The sequence below is a fragment of the Lontra canadensis genome, unplaced genomic scaffold, assembly GCF_010015895.1.
Source record: "Lontra canadensis isolate GAN:19392208 unplaced genomic scaffold, GSC_riverotter_1.0 scaffold87, whole genome shotgun sequence".
Classification (NCBI taxonomy): Eukaryota; Metazoa; Chordata; class Mammalia; order Carnivora; family Mustelidae; genus Lontra; species Lontra canadensis.
Window position 1 is genome coordinate 2,361,244 of NW_022631081.1, and position 24,605 is coordinate 2,385,848.

A 24,605-nucleotide genomic window follows, 5' to 3' on the forward strand; every position below is an offset into this window, starting at 1 on the left:
CCCCCAACCCTGGGCCCCTGCCCTAAGACTTGGTCTCAGGTCTCCCATTGCAGACCAGGAGGGACACTGGCCGGAGAAGTCTCTGCAACAGACAGGAATGGCCTGGAACATACCCGCATGGCTGCAGCCCAGCTTGTGTGTGAGTCTTGAGAACAAAAGCACCCGCTCCCATTGGGGCCGCACTGCCAGGCAAGCAAACAGAGCGATGTGTCAGAGCCGCCCGGGGTGGCCATCTGCTCCTTACACGCAATGAAATCTGACCCAGTGATGATGACATTGAGGTAGGTAACGACCTCATAACCATAGCGCATCCCTTGGCCCCAGGTTCAGGGGAGAGTTCTAGAGTGTCATCCGCACAGGTAAGAAGAGACCCTTCTTCTAAGGGAAGTGGAAGAAGTAATTCTGCCTGCAGACAAAGCTGGCTCTGCTGGGACATGGTTTTACATTCTCTTCTTTACGCTTCCTGACCCATGAAGCTATACAGTCAGAAGACAAGAAGGGGTACAGGATGCCAAGAGAATGTGGGGCCACAGAGGGTTTCGCTGATGGAGTGCCACACAGGCTAAGAGCTAAAGGTCAGGGGAGGTAACAAAACAAAGAAAGGAGAGAACAGTATTCCAGGCAATAGAAACAGCATGTGCAAAGGCACTGTGGTAGGACCCAAAAAGATCAGTGTGAAAGGAGCATAGGAAGTGTCCAGGGAACAAAATAAATTTGATTAGCTCCTAACACCAATGGTTCCAGCTAACATTTGCTGTGTGGCCGCTGCACAGGGACCCACACAGCTTCCTGTGTGTAAACTCTTTTAATCTTTATAATGCTTCCATGGTGAGGGTATCCCACACCCTCCCCCGCTGTTTTTCAGATAAAAGGAAATGGAAACGCAGATGTTGGAAGTCTCCAAAGCCGGTATTTGACTCCACCTGCAGACCCAGCCACTGTAGTGGCGGGTTATTCTGTACTCAGCTCCGTGTGAGCCGCTTTACACACATTATTGTGATGCATCCTTCCAGCAACCCGTGACACAGAGACCATTATCACCCCCACTGCACAGATGAGAACAGTGAGGCTCAGACAGGGCATGCAACCTGTCCATGGTTACAGAGCTGGGGAACTGCAGAGCTGGGATTCAAACCCCAGTGAGCTCGGAATCTCACTGATGGTTATCTCAGGACCTGGCCCCTCTCGTCCCCCTTGTGGGTCTCCTGGATTATCATTGGATTCCTTTGACATGCCCATGCTGGCTGGCATCTAGACACACTCGGTCTGGGCTCCGCCAAGAGCGGACCCCGAGGCAAGGATTTGGAGGCAAGCCCCTTGTTTAGCAGGAGATCCAGGAAGTGGAACAGGAAGGGGGAAGTGAGGGGAGAGGAAAGCCAATAAAGGATGCATTCAGGAGTGGGGTACCACTGTGGGCAACAGGGATGCCTTTCTGCTGGGCCGTCTGGGAAGCTGTGCAGATTACACTTGGGGGACTCCACCCGAGGGACAAGGGAGCTGGGGTATATATCCCCCAATGCCCATCCTGCTCTGACTAAGGCTGTTCCTGCGGTGGGGGTGGGGGCATTAATCCTCTGGGGTTTGCAGCCAGCCTGCTCACTCACCTGGCTGGAGAGCACAGCTGCTGGCCTGTGTGCACGTGACCTCCGGGGTGGGCCAGACCAGGACACGTTCCAGGGCATCCATTACAGAAAGTTTGTTCACCCATCTGGTCTGGCAGGCAGCGAACATTTCTCGGACCTCCATATGGCTGGCGGTGCTATGCCCTTAACAGAGGGCAGCTTGGAATGGCAAAAACAGTCAAGCACCTGCCACGCAATCAGGCACCAAGCTGAAACTTCACATGCGCTCTCGCTCCAAGTTACATGTGCACATGGAAGCATCATAAGACCACTACGCGGGATTTTGTATCTGTTACTCCCAGGCATTGGAAACTAGGGCATATGATTCACTTCGGAACCTCAGTTTTTCCAACCATAAAATGGGCACAAAGTCAGAATTCATTGAGGAGGATTAAACCGTAAGGTTCCAGGAGACCGTGCCTGGTACGGAGTAAGCATGCCACAAACTAGAATGATTCTCCTAGTTTTTTCTTCTTAGCACCAAATTTCGCCAAATCTAGGACATTATCAGTTGTAAATCACATCCCAGTTTTAGAGCTATTAAAATGCAGGGTGGGGAGGGAAGGACTTCTTAGAATTGACAAAACACAGCATTTCCCCCGTTTTCCTGGTTGGGGCACTGAGGCTCAGGGCAGGGGTATAATACGCCTGTTGTCCCCTCTATGTTCCCGGCTCTTGTCCCAGGACAGGGTCCTTGCCAGGTCACCGTCAGGTTCGGGCACATTTTGCTGTTAATGCCACGTTGCCTGAGTAGACTCAACCCTTTTCAAGCAGTGGATTAACTTATTTTACTGCTGTGTCAAAGAGAAGCAGAAGTCTGGAGGAATTATGCTGATTGGGGACCCCACCCACCCAACACTCTCCTCCTGGCCTCTGCCAAGATGACTCAGCCCAAATTATCCTCCTAATTGTCTCAACCTGTGTGGACTCCCAGCTGGGGCCCTCCTTCCCCCAAACTCACATTACTAGTTCTTGAGGGCTGCAGACAGGAGGAGAGATCCGTTGTCTCCAAAATGGAATGTGGACTTCCAGGCCTTTCCAGCCTTCTTATAAACTCAGTTTCCACTTCCTTCTGCCCACCCTCCTCTGCATACATGCCTGGGTGTCAGTGGCCTTTATGAGAGTTCCTGCTTAGAACAGGGGACAGTGGGCATCCCTGTTTCTCCACCCCTGGCCTTGTCTTACGCTTGTTGATCAGCCTAAGAAAGGGAGAGTATTAAATTTGAACCTATCTTGAAAGGAGGAAAGATCTTGCATTGACATTTGAATCCCAGTAGAGCAAATGGCACAGAGAAGCTATTCAAGACACATGGGTTGAATAAAGAGAAGGGGGGAAAAAAAAATAAGAACTGAGGGAAAACTTCAGTCATGGGAAGAGAAAAGACCTCCAAGGCATGGGGTGCTACAGCTGATCAGGCTCCTGCATCGAGAAAAAGCAGAGCAGCAAAAGCAACAGATAGAACAGCAAGAACAAGCAGACACGGCAGTGTTCCATGCTAATCAAGTAATCAACAGGAGAGGAGAGGAGGCATTAGAAGGTGGATTTTTATCTGCATAAATAATTCCATAAATAATCTTTTTTTTTTTTTGGCCAAACAATTTCTTTTAGTATACTGGTTTTATGAATGCAGAAGTTCTATGAATTCAACAGGTATATAATGAAAACCCACAGAAAAGGCAGTTTGAGGCTCAGGGAACCCAGGACCATAGTCTGGGAGACACTGGGAGTCTGACTTACTTCTTTTGGGATATATATTTTAAGTGACCTCTATAGCCAACATGGGGCTTGACTGACTTGTTTTTGAATGGCAGGTGCACAGGAATGAGTGGATTCCCTCAGGGCACTTATCCAGGAGAGGTCATATTACCACCAGGCTGGCCAGACCTTCCCCACCAGACTGTTCCCCTCCCTGCTGCTGTGGACATGGGCCACCATATTTTTAATGTAGCTTCATCCTTCCAGGACACCTGCTGCCCTTTATGTACATATTTATGTACTTAAGAACAACAAATAATAATGGGTAGGTGGTTTTTAAACAAATATAAGAGATATCATCTTCTGTGGCTTGTTTGCAATTTTCTTTTCTCCATCAGTATTAATTTCCAAGATTCATCCCGGCTGGGAAGTATAGTCGAAAGGAGGGTAGCTCCCTCCTTTCGACTATTGTGTAATATTCCACTGCATGACCATCCCCTATTTTATCTGTCCACTTCCCCATGGATGGAGACACAAGATATTTCTAACCCTGCCCTACTAGACATACATTTTCCTTCTTTAGTTATCTCTTCTATAAAAATGAGGTGCCACAGGTGACTTCCAGCTTCCCACAAGCTGGGCACCTGAAAAGCAGAGCTTTCCCCCCACCCAGCCCCTGAAGGTCATAGTCCAGCCGGAAAGACAGGGATCGTAGACTTGTATGTACAGAAAAGGGATTTCACTGCTTGGCTGAATAGGGTGCCAATGTGTTTCTTAATTCTCATCTCAGCCACCAGTCTCTAAACTCCTCCCATCCTGAGAATGCTTTCCACAGTGCCCAGCACTCCTGGAGCAATGAGCAAGGCGAGCGAGGGGGTCTGGCACTGGGGGGAGGGGGTATGTGCAGCTCCACTGATTCCATCGGGAGGCCCTGCGTGTTCCATCAATAACAGCCCAGGCTGGGCAGCTTCCTGCCCCAGACTAGCAGGACGCATCTCACGTCACACAGCGGGAATCCTCTCGCTGTTATTTATGTTGGCTGCAAAATCCAGGAAATCACCACTGGATATATAGCCCAATGTCTCAAGATTAAATCCTGTTAGTATGAATCTCATTCCCCAGTATTCCCCTGTGATCTAGACCACGGGGCCTGCCCGATGGTGGATCCAGGTTTGTTGTTACAGGGAAAAAAGAAAGAAACCAGAGCCCATGTCGAGGAAGCTCAGAATCAGATGTACGGCCTGGTGGAAACACAGCCATATGCTTAATTGTGCTCCAATTACACAGAATGCTCCAGAATCGCCGCTCTGGGGTAGAGAGATGCTAATGGCCATCATTACATTTGGACAGCCCTGTTCGGTTATATTGTGATCTCGCCGAGAGTCACTAGCCTGGTCTAACGTGGGAGAAACATCAGAGCTGCTCCTTTGCCCATGCTTCCTGAGCACCTAGAAGAGACCATACCTGGCTCTGGGAACAGAGGACTGGGAAAAATTGGCTCTCGTTGAACTTCCATTCCGTCTGGGAGAGACCAGCTGTACACATGCATGTGCACTCAAACACGTAGGCATGTATGCGCTGTGCAGGTAGTGATAAGTGCTGTGAAGGATTAGGAACTATGACAGATGGGGGAGGGCCTGATTTTATATGAGGTGGCCTGGGAAGGCCCCCTTGAAGAGGGAACACTGGAGCATCCAGGTGAGACAAGGGAGGAAGCTGTGAGGGGCTCTGGTGAAAGGGTGCTCTGGACACCGGAAGAACCAGTGCAAAGTCCCTGAGGCGAGCTGCCCGGAGTGCTGGAGAGCACCAAGCAGAAGGCCAGTGTGGCTGGAAGGGAGTGAGGGACAGGAAGCCTAAGAGAGGGTGATCACAGAGAGGGGTCACAGTAAAAGAGACCTATACTTTCTGAGTTACATGGAAGGGCTTTGAGCAGAGGAGGGATGTGACCTGTCTGGTACTTAAATGAAACCCTCTGGCTTCTCCATGGGAGGGGAAGGGGCCAGTTGCGAAGGTCTTGAGCTACTACCTGGGAAGAAAGAATGATGGCTAGACTGGGTCAGGATCATTGACCATGTGGTGGATGGACATGGTCAGAACGGTCAGATTCTGGAAGTATTTTGAAGGTGAAGCCTACATGATCTCGAGTAGGGAGTGAGAGGCACACTTGACCCAGGCAGGGAGTTGGGGCACTGAGATAGGTCCCCTGCTTCCTTCTACAGCCTGCCGCTGGGGCCTCAGATGATACACTTGAACAACCGTGCTGACAGCCACTAAACCCAGTGAAACCGGCGGTTTCGGTCCCTTAAGGTGAGCCCCTGGCTCCTTTCGCAGTTGCTGCCTCTATTCTTCACATCTGCTCCCTCTTGCCAACTTGATGATCTTGAGGGTGTGGGACCAGGACCCTGAGCCAAAGGCAGTGTTTTCACAGACATTCAATGCAAACCCATGCAAATAATCCTTTATGTTTGCACCACAATCCAGAGGAGAGTCTTTCCATCTTTATCATACAGATGAGGTGGTGAGACCGGACAGATTAGAATAAAGCTGGGGGTTGCGCTCAGGTGATGGGGTAAGGGGGTCACCTGGCTGAGCTCTGCCCATTGAGAAGTGAAGGATCCTGGTGCTGAGATGCTACTGGGGCCAGGCACGGGTTCCCACTCCCCTACCCTTGGCCCAGCTTGTTTTCCGGGCTCCCTGGCTCCCCCCGACCCACCCTGGAAACCTCACACTTGAGTCCACAGCTGTGATTATTTGGGAAGCTGCAGACTTTCAACATTTGAGGGTACCTAAGGGATGTGGAGCTGTGATAATCAGGTACAAGGCATCCGACCTCTTGTTCTTTCTGGCTGCAGAAGCTCCCGGGATGATTAAGGAAGAAAGAACGGTTCTGTCTTAGAACATTCACAGTTCCCGTCCATTCCATTTTAGAATTTCTTAGATCTAATTTCTTGTGTGTTCCATCTTGGGACTTCCAAGGTTTTTTTTGTTTCCTTAAAAAATATCCTAGATCTAATTCCTGCCCTAACTCGAATTTCCTTGATCTAATTTCTAATCGAGTCCATCCCAGAACTTTGGAGAAGTACGTGGGAAACAGGTCTGGGTCACTTTCCCTACCACGAATATTTGCTTGTATCTAATTATTCCTCCAGTCTGTTTGGAGTGTCGACTGCCGGCCAGGCACAGAGCCTGGAACTAAGAATTCAAAAGTGAACGGGGCAGAGCCTTTTTCTTCTCTTGAGGGTTTCACAGTCAGCAGGGAAAAAACACTCTATATAAGTAAGTGATGATGGCATTTGGTGCTTAAATTGATGCCAAATGTCCTATACATCCAATCTGTGCCAGGCACATGAGTGAGAGAGCATGGGCTCTGCGGGCATTTGTGGCTTCCTGCTACGCTTCCCAAGTTCAAGTGTGTACCAGCATCACTGCTGGAAACCGATCAAAATGCAGAACCCTAGGCCTGAGCCCTCAGGGCTTTTCCGTCTGCAGGTCCGGAGTAGGGCCCAAGTAGGATGAGCAACTGTCCCATTTGCCCAGACCTTAGGGGTTCTCCAGGGCGCAGGCCTCTAGTTCTAAAACCAGGACAGTTCTGAGCAAATTGGGACGGTTGGTCTCCCATGACCCAGGAGTATGCATTTTTAAAACTCCCCAAGTGATTCAAACGTGGGTGCTCCACAGGGTCCTGTGGGAGCCAACAGGAAGCCCTGAGCCCCAGTGTTCCCCCTGGGTAGACGGGCTATCATGGCCCACCTCTGAAATCCAGAGGTAGAGTAGGCGGGGAGTTTACAAGGGCAAGTTCGGCTGGCCGGGGGTAGGGGCGTGGGTAATCCAGGCAGAGGGAGCAGTCAAGACTCCTAAAAGTGCCCTTGGGGGTCTAAGCACCCAGAATCTGCTGACCTAGATCTCCTTCAGAGCATTCCCAGCATGGCAGGCTAGTGCGGGGAGAAGCAAAACCGAAAATGGATTGATTAGCCCAACTGGGTGGAGACGACTGAGCTTGTCGATACTGCTGAGCCAAATTTCCCGGCGGCCCCTAGCTGGGCACAGCTGAGCTCCGGCTTCTGTGAGCTGCAGGATATTTGAAGGAAAGGCTCAACCTTGAAGAAGTATTAATGAAAATGTCACAGGCACTAAAGTCAAAGCAGATGCGAAGCCGGCTACATGGGCAGACATAGCTGATAAGAAACAGCCCAGGAGAGAACAAAACCTCTTGAGATTAGGTCAAGGGCAGACCAAAAAAAAAAAAAAAAAAAAAGACATCCGGGGGTCCCCCATGGCAACTCAGAGGAAGGCTGTCGCTCCTATGAAGCGGGCTGACATTTTGCGCTGCTGTGTTATATGCTGACATCCCGACAGGGCAGCGTTCGGAGGCCTCCACATCAGCAAATAAATATTACGTCTCCATCTTCAGCTAAGCAGAGATGTGGCGCATTCCTATTACTTCATGTGGACTAACCATCTGGAAGTTGAATCAAGCCACAGAGTAAAGAATGGGATCCAATTTTGCATTCACCAAAATAAGCCGTACTAGTCTCAATTTATGGCAGATGGTTATGCCGTCTCAGCGGGCCAAAAAATCTCTCTGCAAAGGAATAAAGTTTATGCCAATTACTGTAATAGGAACCAGCACAACAACTGTGTGGGGTTGACTAAGATCGCAGATATCGCCGTACAGCTCGTAAACTGCAGGGGGCCGGGGGAGCAATGGGGACCCAGTTAATTCATTAAGATAACGCGAGAGAAATGAGGAGCAGAGTTAGTCATAAAACAGAAATATTTCCTCGCCAAGGGTGGGAGGGGATCGAGGCGGAAGGGGTCTTACCGGGCTGCAGCCTCAGCCATGCTACCGGTGGGGGTCAGGGGAATGGCTGGCAGTTAACGGTTGAGAGAGATGGCCTGCCTGCTCTGTGAGAAAAGGCATGGGAGGAGAGGGGTTAAATGTGGGGTTTCTCTGCTCCATTCTTTCAGCACAGATCTGCTCTGCGGCCGGTGATCCTGGCACCTGCCCTTTGAGCATCCAGTAGGGACGCGGGCCTAGTCAGCTGGTCAGGGGAGGGGGTCCTCAAGGACCTGGACCCTGGGCTGAGGTCGAAGGATGAACGGGGGACGGAAAGGGACTCTGAGCCTAGAGGACACTGTGGGCTTCAGTCACAAGAGCCTGGATCGTGGAGGTGAGGGGTTAGGGCGGAGAGGGTGGCCAGGCCCAACACGCAGGGCCTCCTCAAAACCTCAGAGGAAGTTTTGCCCGTCCTCAAAGCAAAGATGGAATGAGGCGATCCACCTTCCTTCTGGAGAGCCCCTGGGCTGCGGGAAGCTCTCCTCTTTTCAGCAGAGGGCAGCTTCTTGACCTGTGTGTGCCCTAGTTTCCTCAAGGATAGGGAAATGTGAGAACTCCCCACTCCCCCAGGGGGCCAGTGTTGGGGGCGGGGAGTGTGAGCCACAGCAGGGGGTGCTCAGGTGGAGAAGGGTGTTCACGCTCTCCCCCATGGAATGGCCCTGCTGGAGCAAAGTACTCACAGGCCTCCCTGGCCAGCACCTTCCTCAGAGTCTACCCTACCCTGAAACCTTTTGTGCCCTATGAAGGCTGGAGAAAGGATGAGGCGGCTGTTCGGGGCCACATGTGGATATAGAACAAGGCTGCTTGTCTCCCATACTATGTTCGTTTGGCTTTTGTATTTGTTTTTAAATGAAGCTGCTGGCTTAAAGAATATGAACATTTGGGGCTGAAAATAAGGTGGCCCACTGTCCCCAGTTTGCCCAGGACCGTCCTGGTCCAGCCTGCCAGGAAACTCCCCTATCCTGGGTGAACTGGGATGGCTCGTCTCCCTCACTGGTTAGGAGACCCACTAAGGGGCAAATCCAGTGCTGGAGAGATTTTCACCCATGACTTACACATTTCTTATCTCGGGGCCCTATTCCGTGTTGGTATTAGTACCCCAGTCTTCCTGGGCAGGACGCAGAGGCTCAGAGGGCCTGAGGCTTACTCACTAGCCTGTTGCTCAGTAAGTGGACAAGGCAGACTCGGAATGCAGGTGTCGGATGCCAAAACCCCCTTGTCCACCGTGGCCTCTCCCGGGGGGGAAATGGGGGAGAGAGACAGCAGCAGCAACCATTAGTAAAACCCAGTGGCAGAGGTCATGGATACCAAGCTCCACACTCTCTGGATAGGCTGACAAGGAAGGGAACAAAGTTCTTCGTAAGCAACAGTCATCTCACTATTCCTCGCCTGGCCAGACGACTCCTTCCGACTCACGCTAAGGCCTGAGCAAACATGGGGGCCGACATTGTATCCTGGTGGCCCAGAGCCAGGGCTAGGCCAGGTTGTCCTCAGTCACCAGTAGAACAACCCCAGATGCTGGGGGCCAAGCGGCACACAAACAGCCCCAGGATGGAGAGGACCAAAGGTGGGGGGGGGTGAATTCCAGGGCAAGTGGGAGAAGCCCCTGCTTGAGGCCTGGAGCTCGCATGCACGGGGAGCCCGCCAGCCGGAATGCAGGCGCTGACCTCAATCGCACAAGTGGAAAATCTGAGCCTGTTGGGTTTGGAAGGGGCTGGGAGGAATCCTGAAATCCCCTCCCCGACGGCTTTCTGGCACGCGCCTAGGAAGAGGAGCGAGCTCATGGCCCACCAGATGCAGAAGCAAAAGATCTTATCCCCAGTGATAAAAGGCACTGCTGGGCACTCGCGTATGGGGGTGTCCATTCTCAAGGCCTGGCACAACACAAATAGAGTTTTAAATAAGATTCTCTTGCAAAGTGAAACACTGAAGACAATTCGGGGGGTCAGGGGCAGTGGGGGAGAACGACCCACAATCCCGCCATGTTAACAAAACAAGCCCGGTGGCTCCCTTCCAGATGTTCACAGGCCTCGAGATTTCCTGCCGCTGAGGAGAGACTGCAGCTCTGAATTCTCACCTCTACATTGCAGAGAATGTTTGTATTTCCACACGCATTTCAGAATTATCACTAAATCTTTTCCCCCGTGTACTCTGAGGTGCCTGACGCAGGAGGCACGGAGACAGGAGAACCACAAACCCTCCGTTTTCACAGCGCCCTTGCACAAGTGTGAGGGCTGAGAAGGGCGGCTGGGTTTGGGAGGGAGGTGAAGGAGTTAGGTCCGGAAGCCTGCCTAGAGAAGTTGCCTCAGTTGGACACAAAATGCAACATGGGAGCTGCCTGACACCGAAGACTGAGGGGGAAATTCGACACTGACTAGGAAAAAAATGTTTTCTTCGGTCTGCGCTCTGCGAAGAATCAGTCATGGAAGGTTGCTCCTAAGGGGTGTTTAAGAACAAAGGGTCCTCGATAGAATTTTTATCATTAGGGTTGCTCCTTCCTTCAACCCTTAGTAAATACCACAAGCATGGACCTCAGAGGTCCTGAAAGACAGGGAGGCAGGATGGGGAGTGGTTAGGGGTGACTCTGGTGTGACTCCACGGGAGATATCCCTAGTTCTGCCACTTTTGGGAACGGGACATGGCAACATTATTAGCCTGGGCCTCAGTTTCCTCATCTGTGGAAAGGGGGTGTAATAGCAGTGCCTACCTCACAAGGCAGTTATTAAGGATTCAGTAAGGCCGTTTATATGTTGTGTTCAGAACAATGCCTGACACACGCTCTTAGGTGCTGGCTGTTTTGGGGGGAAGAATCTACAGTAGGGATTGGCAAACTCTCCGGCCCACCACTTGTTTGTGTAAATAAAGTTTTATTGGAACACCACCACTCTCGTTAGTTTACATTGCATCTAAGGCTACCTTCACGCTACAAAGGCAGAGTTGAATAGTTGCCACAGAGTCTGCACGGCCCACAAAGCACAAAATATTTACCATATGGCCCTTTATAGAATTTGCTGATCACTCATCTAAAGAAAGGCATGGAGGGCTCGTGTGATGTCCGTGATGGGGGTTGTTGTGGGCCTGATTCTAAGCCTCCCTCCAGCCTTACTTGGGAGAAGTCTCCTGTCCTACACAGTGCCTCTCCAGGAATGACATTTTGGAGTTATGGATACAAAACACTCACAGAACCTCTCGGTAGGCTGAGTTGTTTCGGGGCTTCCCAGGCCATGGGAAAATGGAGTCCGCTCTGAGAGAACACGCCATCAGTATTCCAGGCTGCAGGGAGCCAGCGTGCAACGGGATGCCCAGAGGCAAAGCTTTTGTTTAGCACATACATTAATAAACCCTGGAAGCCACTCCTCCGTTCCACTTCATGAACCTCCCTCAGTCTGGAGTGCGAGGCAATTCTGCTATCGACTGATTAGCAGGTGGTGGCAGAATATATAAGGGATCAACGAGGCGGAGGCACGTCACGGTGCTTTACTGCTTCTCAGAAATTCAAGGAGTAAACAGAGTCGACCCAGGGTGGAGTGTCACTGACTCTGGGAAAACGGGACTGATTTTCGAGGCCAGGGCCCGGCTTTGCCGTGCCCCATGAGGAGTCACGAAGCCAAGCTTGGGTTAACCTGTTAGCAGTGGTATCTAGAAAACCGACTTTCAATTGTGGGAAACACGTAGGGCATCTATGAGCTTTTCCGTGAGCACAGCATTCAGTTTAACAGCCACAGATGGTATTTTCTGGACAACAGACGACAGACAGGGACGTTAACACATGCCAGTTGAGAAGTTTAGCTAACCGGCATTATCTTCATTGTATTTCAGACACCAACAGCTTTTGTTAGCACATCACAGCTCTACCCTTCAGCTCGGGGTTGGTACTGGTTGGCAATCTGATGGCAAACAACAGCAACTGTCTTCCGAAGCTGAGCGCTTTCTAGGACAACATCCGCGCTATGCACAGCTGACATCAGCTCAGTCCCGTCCACCCAGGCCTGGCCATCCATCGGCCATGAGGAAGACAAACATCACTGGCTCCACTTTACGGAGAGCAGGAGGTGGTTCTGGCTGGTCATTGGCCTTGGCCGCACTGGTCTTCTGGGCCTCAGGGAGCCATGCAGGTGTTCAAGCAGAGGCTCGGCACAATCAGGGGCGTTCTAGAAAGTCTCCTCTGGCACAGCCTGATTTGGGGTATCTGTGCTCTAGACCAGAGCCTGGCGAACTTTGACCCCAGCAGCCAAATCTAGCCTACCACTTATTTGTGCAAACAAACTTTTGTCAAAACAGACCCACTTATTTGTGTACTGGTACTGTCTGTGGCTGTCTCTGCAGTACAAGGGCACAGCTCAGGAGCTGGGATACACCAAACGGCCTAAAAAGCGTAAAATAGTTACTGTCTAGCCTTTTACGGAGAAGTTGCCAGGCCCCTGCCCTAGACGGGAGGACGGCTTGGAGCGCGGCCCTGAAAGCAGTGGGATATGGTATCACAGGCACTTGGGGCAATTCTAAGACTCAGGGGCCAGCAAGGCTTCCTGGCTTGGGCAGTGCAGCCGGCGATGCAGGTAACCGACGGAAGACAGTACGCCTGTGGGAAGGAGGAAAGACGTGAATCTGGTTTAAGACTTCTTGAGTTGGAAGAGCCTACCAAAGCTCCGGTTTAGAGGTCTGGAAAGAGAGGAGGAAATGTGGACCTGGAGCTCCCTCCTCTGTCCTCTTCCCGTACTTTGTACCGTCAGCTTCTAGAATGACTACATCCTGGTTCAGCTCGCTGCCACGCTTATCTCTAAGGGCAGATATCAGAGCTTACTTAGATTTGGAGGCTCTGCTCCCTTCCCCTCTGACCCCAGGACTCAAAAGGGGCCTTGTACAGGGTGGGCAGGTGTGCACTATGGGGGAACAGAGCAGTTTCAGAGGCCAAGCTCCCCCCAGGGGAGGCGTCCCGGGTGTGGAGGTGTAACAATGGTGGCTCCTGCCCACAAGGAGGTCCCAAGCGAACTTGGGACGTGAGACCCACAGACACGGAAGACGACAGCATCGAATAACCTACTGAGGCAGCACGGAGTCCACAGGTGCCACAGGAGGGGTACGGACTGCTGCAGAGACCACACCGGGTTAAGGCCGGCTGCGTGGAACAAGTGGCACTTGGCTTTGTCAACCGGGTAGGAGTCTGACTACTTGGAGACAAAGCCGTCTTCTCGGTCATCCCCTAGGAAGAGGGTGGGAATTCCCTGGGCCCTCCTTCCCTGTCCTTTGAAAACAGGACACGCTGAACCCAAGCCATAGAAAAGGCAACTGGTGGGCAGCTGATACTTTCAAAGGCTCCCCCACGTGACTCAAGGGTACTGCCAAGGCTGAGAATCTCTGGTTTACATGCACTGGATTTTTTCAAACCAGCAGCCCTAGCAGGACAGAGCTAACACTCAAAAGAGATGCGAACCCCTCAGATGCCTGGGGAGAGAGTCATCCAGTGAAGGATTTTAATTCACGATTTAACTCGATGCTGGAGGTGCTCGCTTCAGCAGCACATAGACTGAAACTCAATGCTGGAGAAGAGCATGAGGAAGTCCGGAAGCAGGGGGTCTCCACACAGCTCCCTCCACCCCCCACCAACCTGGGGGAGCGCAAGCGATCTTGGGGAGTTGGGGAAGCAAACCGAGTTGGCTCTGAATCCCTTTTAAACCATAAGCTGGCAACATGGCACTTTCGGATGGAGAAAAGGGACGGGCATCAAAGCAGCAGGAGCCTCCAGCTGCTGACCACTGCTTCGCCTAGCATGGCCTCGAAGGACACGGCCTTGTGAGAGGCTGCTCTGGAACCGCTGTGGTTTCTACTCTTTCCAATCCAATCTGGTTGAAGACTGGGTTTGAAGAGACCAGCTGTTGCTTCTTTTTTCCAAGTCAGAAGACACAACCTCACGTGACCCTGGCAGGATCCCTAGGAAGCACTCCCCTGTGGGCAGTGGATGCTCCAAGCTCAGTGGGATAATCTGCAACCTGTCTCTTGGCACTTTCCCTCCCCCCCAACCATTCCAAGTCCCGAACTCCACAACTGCCAGTGAGGGCAACTTGAAAAAAAATCCTAAATCATAAAACATCATAATATTCCGTGGCTCTCTGGATGTCAGATTGGAGGGTCTAAGAACAGGCAGAATGTTCTCCTTCCAAATGGTCAAGAATAGGGTATCCCACAGTGACCCCTTGTCAATGCAGCTGCTGAGAGATGAACAGAGCGACTTGCAGTGTCTCTTCCTCAGAGACAAGAAGTGAGGAGGCGGGGCTCTGAAACCATACAGCATAGCAAGCTGGAAACGGAGAGAGAGGTGAGCTCTATAAAAGCCAGGTGTTGGGTCCACTATGATTTCCGATCAACCAGGAGGCAGTCTGCTGAAGGAACAGTAAGGGAGAGAGGACATGGAAGAGGGTGCATCATGTGCTCGGTGACACGTCCCGACTGACCCTGAACCCTCTGCAGCTGGGCACTGTGGGACTCAGCAGGAGGCCCGCAGGGGTGTGCCTGACCCCAGGCCCCCTGGGGCAATGCCAGCCCAAGAGCAGCACCCTAGGCTCCTCAGATGCCCAACTCCCGTCCAGCTGCCTTTGGCCTGAACATTTGCTTTTGCATCTGTAGGATGTGGACGATGTCTAAGCTCTCTCTCAACCATCCTACTGAAACTGTAATTATCTGTCCATGTGTCTGTCTTCCACACTGGACTGTGTGCTGCTTTTATTTATTCTGGTGCCTTCAGAGAGACCCAAACGCTGAGCTTTAGCATCAGCAGCCCGAACGGCAGACCGGCCCCGCGAATGCAGACACTAACTCTGAGACACAACACTAAGAAAATCACCTCAAGAAACAAATGACCACCTGGAAATATAACATTCTGTACGAGCCCATCCATATAGCAGGCCACCTCTCCTAATGCTGAGCAGCTCTAGAATACAAGAGGGGATCATGAGAAAATAGCTGTGACGTGTCTCGAAACAAGGAGTGGAAACGATGACGTCTCAGGAGAGGTGAAACGCCGCCCCAACCAAACCAAAAAGTCACCATCTTGAAACAATCAGAGGCTGATAACAAAATCCTGAGTGCTTCTAGAAATACTATTGGCTTTCCTTATTTTTCCCCTGGAAACACAATTTTTAAAAAACCTCTGAGACCACTAAGAAATAACCCTTCTTTAGTTTTCTCCTTAGCTTTTAAAAGCAGAATATCATCTAAGAAAACAAATGTAACAGGTTACTGTAGCATAGGCACATTTCAAGAGTAAGAGTCTGCAGTGAAAAAATTTTAAAAACCATGTTTTTCCTTTATTTTTCCCAGAATGTCAGGGCTGCACAACAGAGTCGTCTTGAGAAAGAGGCAGAGAAGTGGTCTGCAGTGTGCTGAACCAGACGTGGCACCGGGGAAACAACCACTCAAGCACACAAGTGGCATTTTGTGATCAAATTTATTTTTTGTTTCAATTTCATTTACTTTGTTTTACTGTAATTTACACAAGAGACTGCCAAGTAAACTAGATATTTTACATTCACCACGCATTCCCTCAAATCTCCACAGTTGTTAGGAAAACATTAGAATCCGTGCACTAGGCATGGATTTCCATGTGCGCCCAAGCTCCCAACAATGCTACAGACGCCAGTGAGAGTTTAGTCCATTAAAAGGAGAGGGCGAGATTCTTTATTTCACAAAATTAGCAATAATCTTCCTTGCACCAAACACTTTGCAGACAATGATTATGCTTTGACAACACCTATCTTACAACAGTGCCCAGAGAGTAAACATCAGTCTTGATCCTGAGTACACCAGGGACATATGCGATGTGGGGCTCGGAGCCAAGGCTAACAGGGCATCACGGTGCGGGAGTGATCCTCAACACCCTCATCTGACTCGCGGCCACCACCACGGTGGGGACACAGGGCGTGTAGGAAAACGGGTAGCAGGGTGGGCAGCACTGTCAGCAAATCAGATTACAAATGTGATAGGACTACAGGGACCGGCATGTGGCAGGAGGGACGAGAGGTTGAAGAAGACAGTTTGTGACCAGAAGGCTTCAACAATATCATTCTAGTCAAGCTTCCACGACTGACAGGAGAAAAACTGGATCTGGACAGAGAAAGCTGATAAAAATCTTACCTAGCTATGGTTCCTTTCTTAAAGAAGGAAGAAGGACAAGGTGGCAGCAGCTGCTAACCTGCAAGTTCATGAAGCTTACTCTTGACAGGTTCCAATGGCATCCTAGTAGAGAGCACCTCCCCGTGGGCGGCAGAGCACGGCCCCCTCAGGGGGACCTCCCAGGCCAGGAGACCAGCCTGCGGCTGCCTCTGATCCTGCCTCTGATCCGCTTTCTCAAAGGCGAAATTCCACTACCCGCCATCTCAAAGGCAGTGCCTCCCCTCAGGGTGTATTTTCAATATGAAAAGAGCAAAAAAAAAACAAAAAACAAAAAACCCGTCATCATTATCTGTATTCTAGTGTGTCAGCTGTGAGGAATCTAGATCATTTGCATAGTTTCCAAGCTCTAATTTCAGAAAACAGTCATTTCAGAAATAAGACTCCATGGAAGTGCTCTACTTCCAAGTTTTCCTACAGCCTACGATGCTACTCATTTCTTCATCAATTTCTTTGTTTGCCTAACAGGAGCCTGAAAATTGTATAGTGTTTATTATAAATCACAAACTGTCAACTCCATTTTTGTTACATCTGATGTAGAAAAATACTTGAAATTTAAAATACAAAAATCCAATAAAAACCAGAATTTTTTTTTAAGGATTTTTTTCCCCTCAGGGCAAACAAGTAAAAATTGGCCGGTAACTATACTCCTTACTAATAGACACTGTCCAATTTGAATTTAAGATAATAACCATCCCGAAATAAATCGTTATAAATACATTCAAAGTTTACATTCCAGACTCATTGGAATACCAAAAGATTTTGAATACATTTTTCTGTGGGAGTCTGTTGCTCATGGAACTAAAATAAAAATTTGTAAGAGACTAATTTAAAAGAACAGAAAAGTAATAAAAGGCTGTATATATTGGTCCACAATTTGACATTTATGAAACATACCAGCTAGTATTACATTGCAGTCAATTTGTCCATTAATGGTATTACTCTGATAATTATTAAAATCTGTTCCAGGTATATATATTGAAAATATTTTCTTTTGCATTCTTGCTGAAGATAGGTACAGTACTTTGGAGAAATTGTACTAATCCTTTCAGTATGTTTGTATGTACATATATACACAAGTGTGTGTATCTTGATCTGTAGCTCTACATGCGTTTTATATACAGCTACAGATTTATACACACACAAACATATATACACACGTGGTTGGGAACCGGTGCAAGTGAGTCCATCATCACAAGCACACGGCTGGGAAACGTCAACACTGCAAGATACTGGTCAGATTCTTCTTCACTCATCACTGGCTGCACTTGTTCCCCTCACTTGACCTTGATTACGTAACTGTAAAAAAAAGCGAAAGACAGGGCAATATGTTAAAACACAGAGACACGCAAAAAATGTTACTGTGTCACATACATCTCCAGAAAAATAAAAAAAAAAAATCCTCAACGGGGCAAAACTTTTGGCAGAAAATGTACCTCAACTACTACTTTAAAAAATTGAATCTCTTGAAAATTTTGGTCTCACTGTGACATAACATTTTGTTTCATCAGGGAGAAAATACATTGGAAGTAGAAATAAGTCACAGAACTTAGAAGAACTTAACAAAAGTAACAATTTATTTTTTTTCTAAATGAACACTGTATTTAAAGACAGGGCTCTGGAGGAATCCTGGCAGAGTTCCTTTATTCTCATTTGTACAACTACTTGTGTTCACAACTGAACACTTCATTTCTCCCCTGTTCGATAATTCGATAACTAAAGAGCAGGTAGCACACGTAAGGAGCACCAAAGAACCACAGTGAGGGAGGAGAGTGTTTTTCTGTCTTGTGCTTTTCCTCAATAAACACTGCAGCTCAACAGTAACAACTGGTGGCAGTGGACTGTCCCTTTGTGTTTACTCGTGCTGCTTTCCTGTGTTTCCCCTCAAGGACTATCTCTTATCTGAGCATATAAATTTATGTTAGGGAAATGAAGCCAGAGAAATGTTTTATATTATTGTGAAAACCAAGGCATATTTATACATATTAAAGCTAACTGTAAAGGTAACTGAAGATTCAACATGAAGGAAGACGTTGAGATGTTCAGAAAAAATTTCAACTACAATGAATCACTAAGGTGATTCTGGTATGGGATCCCTTCTGGTATGGGATGAAGGAGTTCTGTTTGGTTTAGAATGCTTTTATGTATTTCCTTACTAACCATATATGGTCCTATTGAGAAATAGGTCAATTAACTGGCCATCAATGAAGAATCAGCTGGCTTCCAGGACAACACTACATGATGAACGAGTATGCCTGACAGTTGGTTTCTGGCCCTAACACTAAGCACTAACTGGAGATTACTATATTCAACCCGTTCCACAGAATAAAACTCTAACTTCAGTGTTCCATATCAATCTCTAAAATATGTTATCTCTTTAAATTCTAAAAATTAAACCACATTTAATACTTAGTCTCTGCTCAGCAAGTTAACTACCCATTACCAACAAGGTACTGGTTTTTAAACATTCTTTTTACCGGGTCTTCACTTACACAGTTTGATATTGTCTCTGACCCTACAGGGAACTCATCTAGACATCAGCAGCCGACGTGCCTCGGACGGAACCCTTCTTACGCATCTAAACGTAAAATAAAATCATGAGCTGCTGAAATCACAGACTCTAAATTGGGTTAGTAAGCGAAGGCAGAAGAAAGGATCTAGGAAAGATTGTGAATGACTGCTGCCTGTTCATAACACCACATCCACACTGAGAATGAAGTTCTGAGGCCCCTCTCGTAATGTTGGTTATCTAAATAACTGCAAAAGGCTTTTCTTAGAACAACACAAAAAAATGTGTATCTATTCTTGAATCCAGGAAACAAAAGCCTGCAGATGGTATGAAATTATCAAAGACAGCCAAGGGTAAATGAACTGTTGTTCACTAATACAATGTGAGAAAATGCCCTGACAGTCTGATTCAGATTCTCATAGTCCCTGGACCAGACAGGAAGACACGAGGTACAGCCACCTCTGCTGCTTCCGAGACTAGAGTCCCTGAGAGGAGTTCTTCATGGGAAGTTTATTTAAAAGATGGAGGACAAAAGGAAGAACAAGTGAGCACGGGAACAATGTACGAAAAAAACAAAGGATATAAGGATGCATCAGAAAGGACAGGCATTCGTATAGTAGACCACAGACAATTCCAAAAAACTCAATGAGAAAATCAGAAAAGAATGGACAGAAAAAGGATCAGATGTAATTAACACACTTCTAAACCTCAACACTTCTCCCCGCCCCGCAGAAGTGCCAGTTGTGAACAAACAGGCAGTAAGTTTACCCTCGGTACTTCTTTAGCAGCTGAGCCTTAAACCCATATTTCTCTTTAGGATTCCAGGCAGGGACATTCCTGTCATGCCTAAGGTCTCAAGATGCTGTTCCTTTTCTCCAGAGCCAAAACCCATATGAACGAAATCCAAGTCTTAAAATATTTGTGAATTAAGAAGAGAATACAATGTATCAAATCTCTCATCAGGTCTCAGAGAAACAGGACCTCAAGAAAAGGGGAAACCTCTGGTGGCGAAAACTTGGAAATGTTAAGACCCCATCATGAGGCAGGTGCTTTCTGGGTAGGGCGCTGTGGCCTGCAGGCGTGCTACTGGCCAGAGTCTGAAGACGCTCACAAACCAACTGTCAAGGCTCAAAGCAGCAGCAACGTGATGTGGAATAAAGCCTCCCCAATGACCCAGAGCAAAGTAACTTAAGTGGGATTTTACGTTACGATGATCAGCAAAGAATGCTGAAATTGCCTTAAAATGTTTTGGAAATACTTAACAAAGAAACTGACACGTACCCCCAAACCCTGAACCAACAAAAGATTTCTACGATTTTCATGTGGGAATCGGTCAGGCTGAGCCATGTAGGCACAACAACGGTATCTTCTAATAAACCGGGCTTCTGTGTAACTACTCGTCTACCTTACGGACCTGCATGACGAAGCAGGATGGAGCCTGCAGGCCCGCGGCAAGAGACGGACGCGAGCGTCCCCACCTCATCAGGGCACTTACTGTGTTCATACTGGGAATGCTCTGTGTCCTGAGACTGGGAACTCGGGAGGCAAGTAAGGACGCCCTTCTGAAGGAAGAGGTCTGTCTGAGAGGTCCAGAGGTAGGGAGGGCTCAGAGCTCTAACCGGGGAGGGTTTCATCCCTCACCCTCCAAACCATGACCTCTTTTCCTCATTTTATGGACAGTCCTCTCAGAGTAAAACTCAAAACCAGGGGCGCCTACATGGCTCAATCCATTGAGCGTCTGCCTCTGGCTCAGGTCATGAGTCCAGAGTCCTGGGATCAAGCTCCACGTTGGGCTCCCTTCTCAGCAGGAGTCTGCTTCTCCCTCTCCCTCTGAGCTCATGCTCACTCTCTCTCTCAAAATAAATAAAATATTAAAAAAAAAAAACCAAAACCAAAACCAAAACTCTTCTTTGAGAGTTCAAACCAAGAAAAATAAGTATGTTTTGTTTTATCTCAACACTGGCAAATCCTTTTTGAAGATACCAAGGCTATGCCGTGAATTTAGTAGGAATGAGCATGGTCACCATGTCCCTAGCTGCTCAGGGGGGCTGGGGACAGCTGACAGGTGTCTCTGGAGCCTGGAGCACCTAGAGGGAGCAGAATCAGGCAAGACAAGGGAAAAGGGACTAAAACTGGGTGGGAGAAGGGGTGCTTCTTAGGTAAGGGCACTGGACTCTTGAAAAAGGAGAGACAGAAGTGGGAGATGGACAAGGGGAAAAAGGAAGTATCCATGACTTACTCTTGCTGGCTTAAATATTAGGGGCCAGCCTAAAACTAAGGGGATGAGGGAGAGCCCTCCATGCTTGCCATTCTATCACTCTATTCCTGAGATCCAGAACTCAGAGTCATACTATTAGTATGAGAAATGGAGGTCAAAGAGGCTTCTATTGTCTGGCCTAGAAACTGAACTCCAATTTATAATGTTGTCTCCATGGTAAAACATATCCCAAATTCCAAAAAGTCAACTTAAAACTTTGGAACAAAATCCATTCATAAGTTGGAGACTGCTGAAAGTTTACTTTCTGTATAAGATAAGGTTAAAACATTTTATTGCCTTATAAAGAAAATATGTCCTAGTCCTCTCAGAAGGTTTGTATAAAGCTAATTAGAAGCAGATCTGCTGTAATCACCAAAAGTAAGCAATTTTAAACACAGATTCTTTATAATGCTGTGTGCCAGACAAATAGATTTCCTTTTGTGCCAAAGAACCTGATTTGCTGCCATTCTCCTGTGATTAAGTGGGGGTCCTGCCTCACACACAGGCGTTTGTCAAACACTCCCGTCTGCAGGGCTTCCAAAACTGGGACTGCTGGCGGGACTCTGGATGACTGCATGGAAACCACTAGCCTATCCCGGACATTCCTTGGGTTCACTTCCCCCCAGGAGGGCCTTACTTTCAACTGAAAAGCAGTGCAGCTCAGAGCAAAAACAAAACCAGACTCTTCTAAGATGAAGTGGGAAGAATCCAACCCTGGCAGAAAGGGGGCGCTCACAGGACGCAGGGCCTGCCCTGCTCACTGGTGGTGGGCCGGAGCTAGGGCAGGTTTTAACTATGAAACATGGCATGCTGACCTCCAGCCCAAGCATCACCTCAATTTCTGCCTAAAGCTTGTGAAGAGCTAAGGATTCAGTGCTAGCTGCAGGGAAGGAGACATTTCTGGCATCTGTGACAATATGGCCCCGCTTATCTTTTCTATAGAAGAGGGAAGTATGACTTACCTATAGAAGAGGGAAGTACGACTTACTGTGCTAACATCAGTAACTTTCAGTGATAAGAGCCAAAGGCAACTTGGTCTGATAAAGTGAGTGCCTAAAAGGACTATGAACCATAAGAGAGAGCTAATGCATGACAAAGAACACAGAACCACTGGGCACTTTACAGGTAACCAACTCTAGATCAATAAAGCTCTAGTCTACTTTCACGGAAGATGCTCAAGAAAAGAGAAATCAGAACATGCAAGGGATGTTAGTGTCTAAGAAAACAGACTTTGATGAGGGTAAATATTAAAAAACAGCTTTTAACGACATTCTTCTTAATCCTAAGTCTACACTTACTCAGCACGCACACAGTTTTAGAAAGGGGAAATGAGAGAATTTCCACAAACAGGGGAAGTCTTACTGTTTCTAGTTCTTTCTGAGTTTCATCCTCCATTCTCCTAATGTCTTCCATTGTCAGATCAATCCACTTGTCAATCCAACAAAAAAGCTGGCGATGAAAGTTTGTAAATATTCTTTTCTCTTGCTTTAAAAAAAAAGAAAAGTAGTGTAAGACAGCAAAAATCTAAGATCAATAACATACTTTCTACGTCCCAGTTAACCCATGCAACCTCCATACACCTGGTTTGAAAAGACCACTTTGTCGACTAGTAGAAATCTTAGTTCCATCCCATTACCATTTTGTAAAACAAATTAAAAAGAAAAATCTCCCTGTGAAATGTGAAACAATCCTTCCTTGCAAAGGCAGCACAATTTATCAAGAACTAAAAAAACCATGGTGCGCACATTCTGATCCCACATCAACTCCTGCTAAACCTGATCTATTTTTACCTTTATCTATATCTCAGTGACCAAAGGTCAACTCGACTCCTTCTACTGTAAGACTATACACGGTCATTCTTCTCTGCAATGCAAAAAAATACTATGAGGTAGACTATAATGTGTACTGAAACTAAAGAATCCTGGTTCTTTGGAATAGACATTTACCTAAATCAAGAATTATTACACACACAGGCACCTGGGTGGCTCAGTTGGTTCAGTGACTGCCCTCAGCTCAGGTCATGATCCTGGAGTTCCTGATCGAGCCCTGCATCAGGCTCCTTGCTCAGCAGGGGGTCTGCTTCGTCCTCTGCACCCTTCCACCTCTCATGCTTTCTCTCTCCCTCTCTCATTCTCTCTCAAATAAGTAAAATCTTAAAAAAAAGAATTATTACACACTCTCCATCAATTTTTATACTCCCATGTTACTGAACTATACACACACACACAACCATGTATATAATGAGTGGTTTTAATTGCTGCATTATTTAAATTTTACAAAATTTTCCCAAGAAGAGAAAAAAAATGCACTGAACAGGGAGTACTTTAATACTTTTGGACAATCTTCAACTCTATAATTTTTTTCCACGAACAGAAGGGACTTCATCAATTACACGTGTGATGAACTAGATTGTTAATCTATTACTGTGATCCAAGAGGAAGGACGGAAGCCAACATTTACAGAGTGCCTATCGTGGGCCAGCTGTAAGCAGGCCCAAGAGTAATCACAGTTTCCAGCACATTAGGACCCTTCTAAAAAAAAAATGTCAGAGCAGTTCCAGCTTAACAGTAGAAAAGTTATGGTGGAACAGGCATGAGCAGTTGTGGGTTCAGAGGTATACCAGGGGTTTCTTAATAATGATAACAGAAAAAATACACTACACTGCAGGAAAAGTAGACACCGAAGAAACTTTTCATATTCCCTATGTGTTTTCAACATGTGTACGTATTTACAGAGCTCCAATTCTCCCCGCTTTCTAGATCAAATTGTCCGTGTTACTCTCACTTTAATAAAGACGACACAAAAAAGAGGTAATCAGAATTTGGACCCTCAGATTCTGTCACCCTAGATTCAAAGGGGAACTATTCCCAGTAAGGACCTCTAAAGAAAACATCCCATGAGAAAGTGCCAAGTATGTAAAAAAGTGTGTCAAGAGAGAGATTCGGGTTGGGGTGTGAGTGGGGGGCCAGCTGAGCTAGGACAGAGGAGCCCCTCACCAGGGAAGGCCTGGCCTCTCCCTCCAGCCAATGCAAGGACAGTAGGTCCCTTTGGGGACATACTGTACGCAGAAAGCACTGTCTGCAGAACAGCTGGGCAAACCACTGGGAAAGCACTTGGAACAAAAAACTCCTATGCTCTTCCCCAAAGAAAGCCCCTTAAAACCTGCTGGCATCTGTCTTTGCTGTTTCTAGGGAGAATAAAAGAAACACGAGAGGAATTATACAGAGGCAATAATTTTTACCTCATAAGTGAGAAAAAGAGTGCTAACAGAAAATACCCCATTAAGAGCTACCTAATTTAAGTCACTGCATTTTGAACAACCCTTTACCTTCTGAATGAAGTTTTCTACTTTGCTTTGGAGTCCCCACCACTTGAATTTGATGGTCACCAGCTTATAAGCACACATCTGAGGACAGTCAGGGTTGTTTGCCAGCTCCTTCTAGATGAAGAAAATTGAAAAGGAGAAATCATGACTTAAATATTTATGTTTTGATGAAAATTGCTGCGTAACAACATCACAG

The 24,605-nt window shown here is 47.7% G+C and overlaps 1 protein-coding gene across 2 annotated transcripts in view; it reads right to left on the reverse strand.

Moving 5' to 3' along the window:
• Positions 1–15,577: 15,577 nt before the first annotated feature.
• Positions 15,578–24,605, reverse strand: part of PITPNB (phosphatidylinositol transfer protein beta) — a 63,428-nt gene continuing 54,400 nt past the window's right edge. Inside the window, exons 9-12 of one of the 2 annotated variants that reach the window (XM_032883284.1) lie at positions 24,413–24,523; positions 22,447–22,569; positions 18,811–18,896; positions 15,578–17,617 (exon numbers count right to left, since the gene is read on the reverse strand). In XM_032883284.1, coding sequence (XP_032739175.1) covers positions 18,849–18,896; positions 22,447–22,569; positions 24,413–24,523 — 282 coding nt within the window. In that variant the 3' untranslated portion in view covers positions 15,578–17,617; positions 18,811–18,848. The remainder of the gene's footprint in view (positions 17,618–18,810; positions 18,897–22,446; positions 22,570–24,412; positions 24,524–24,605) is intronic. The other variant, XM_032883283.1, reaches the window with a different exon arrangement.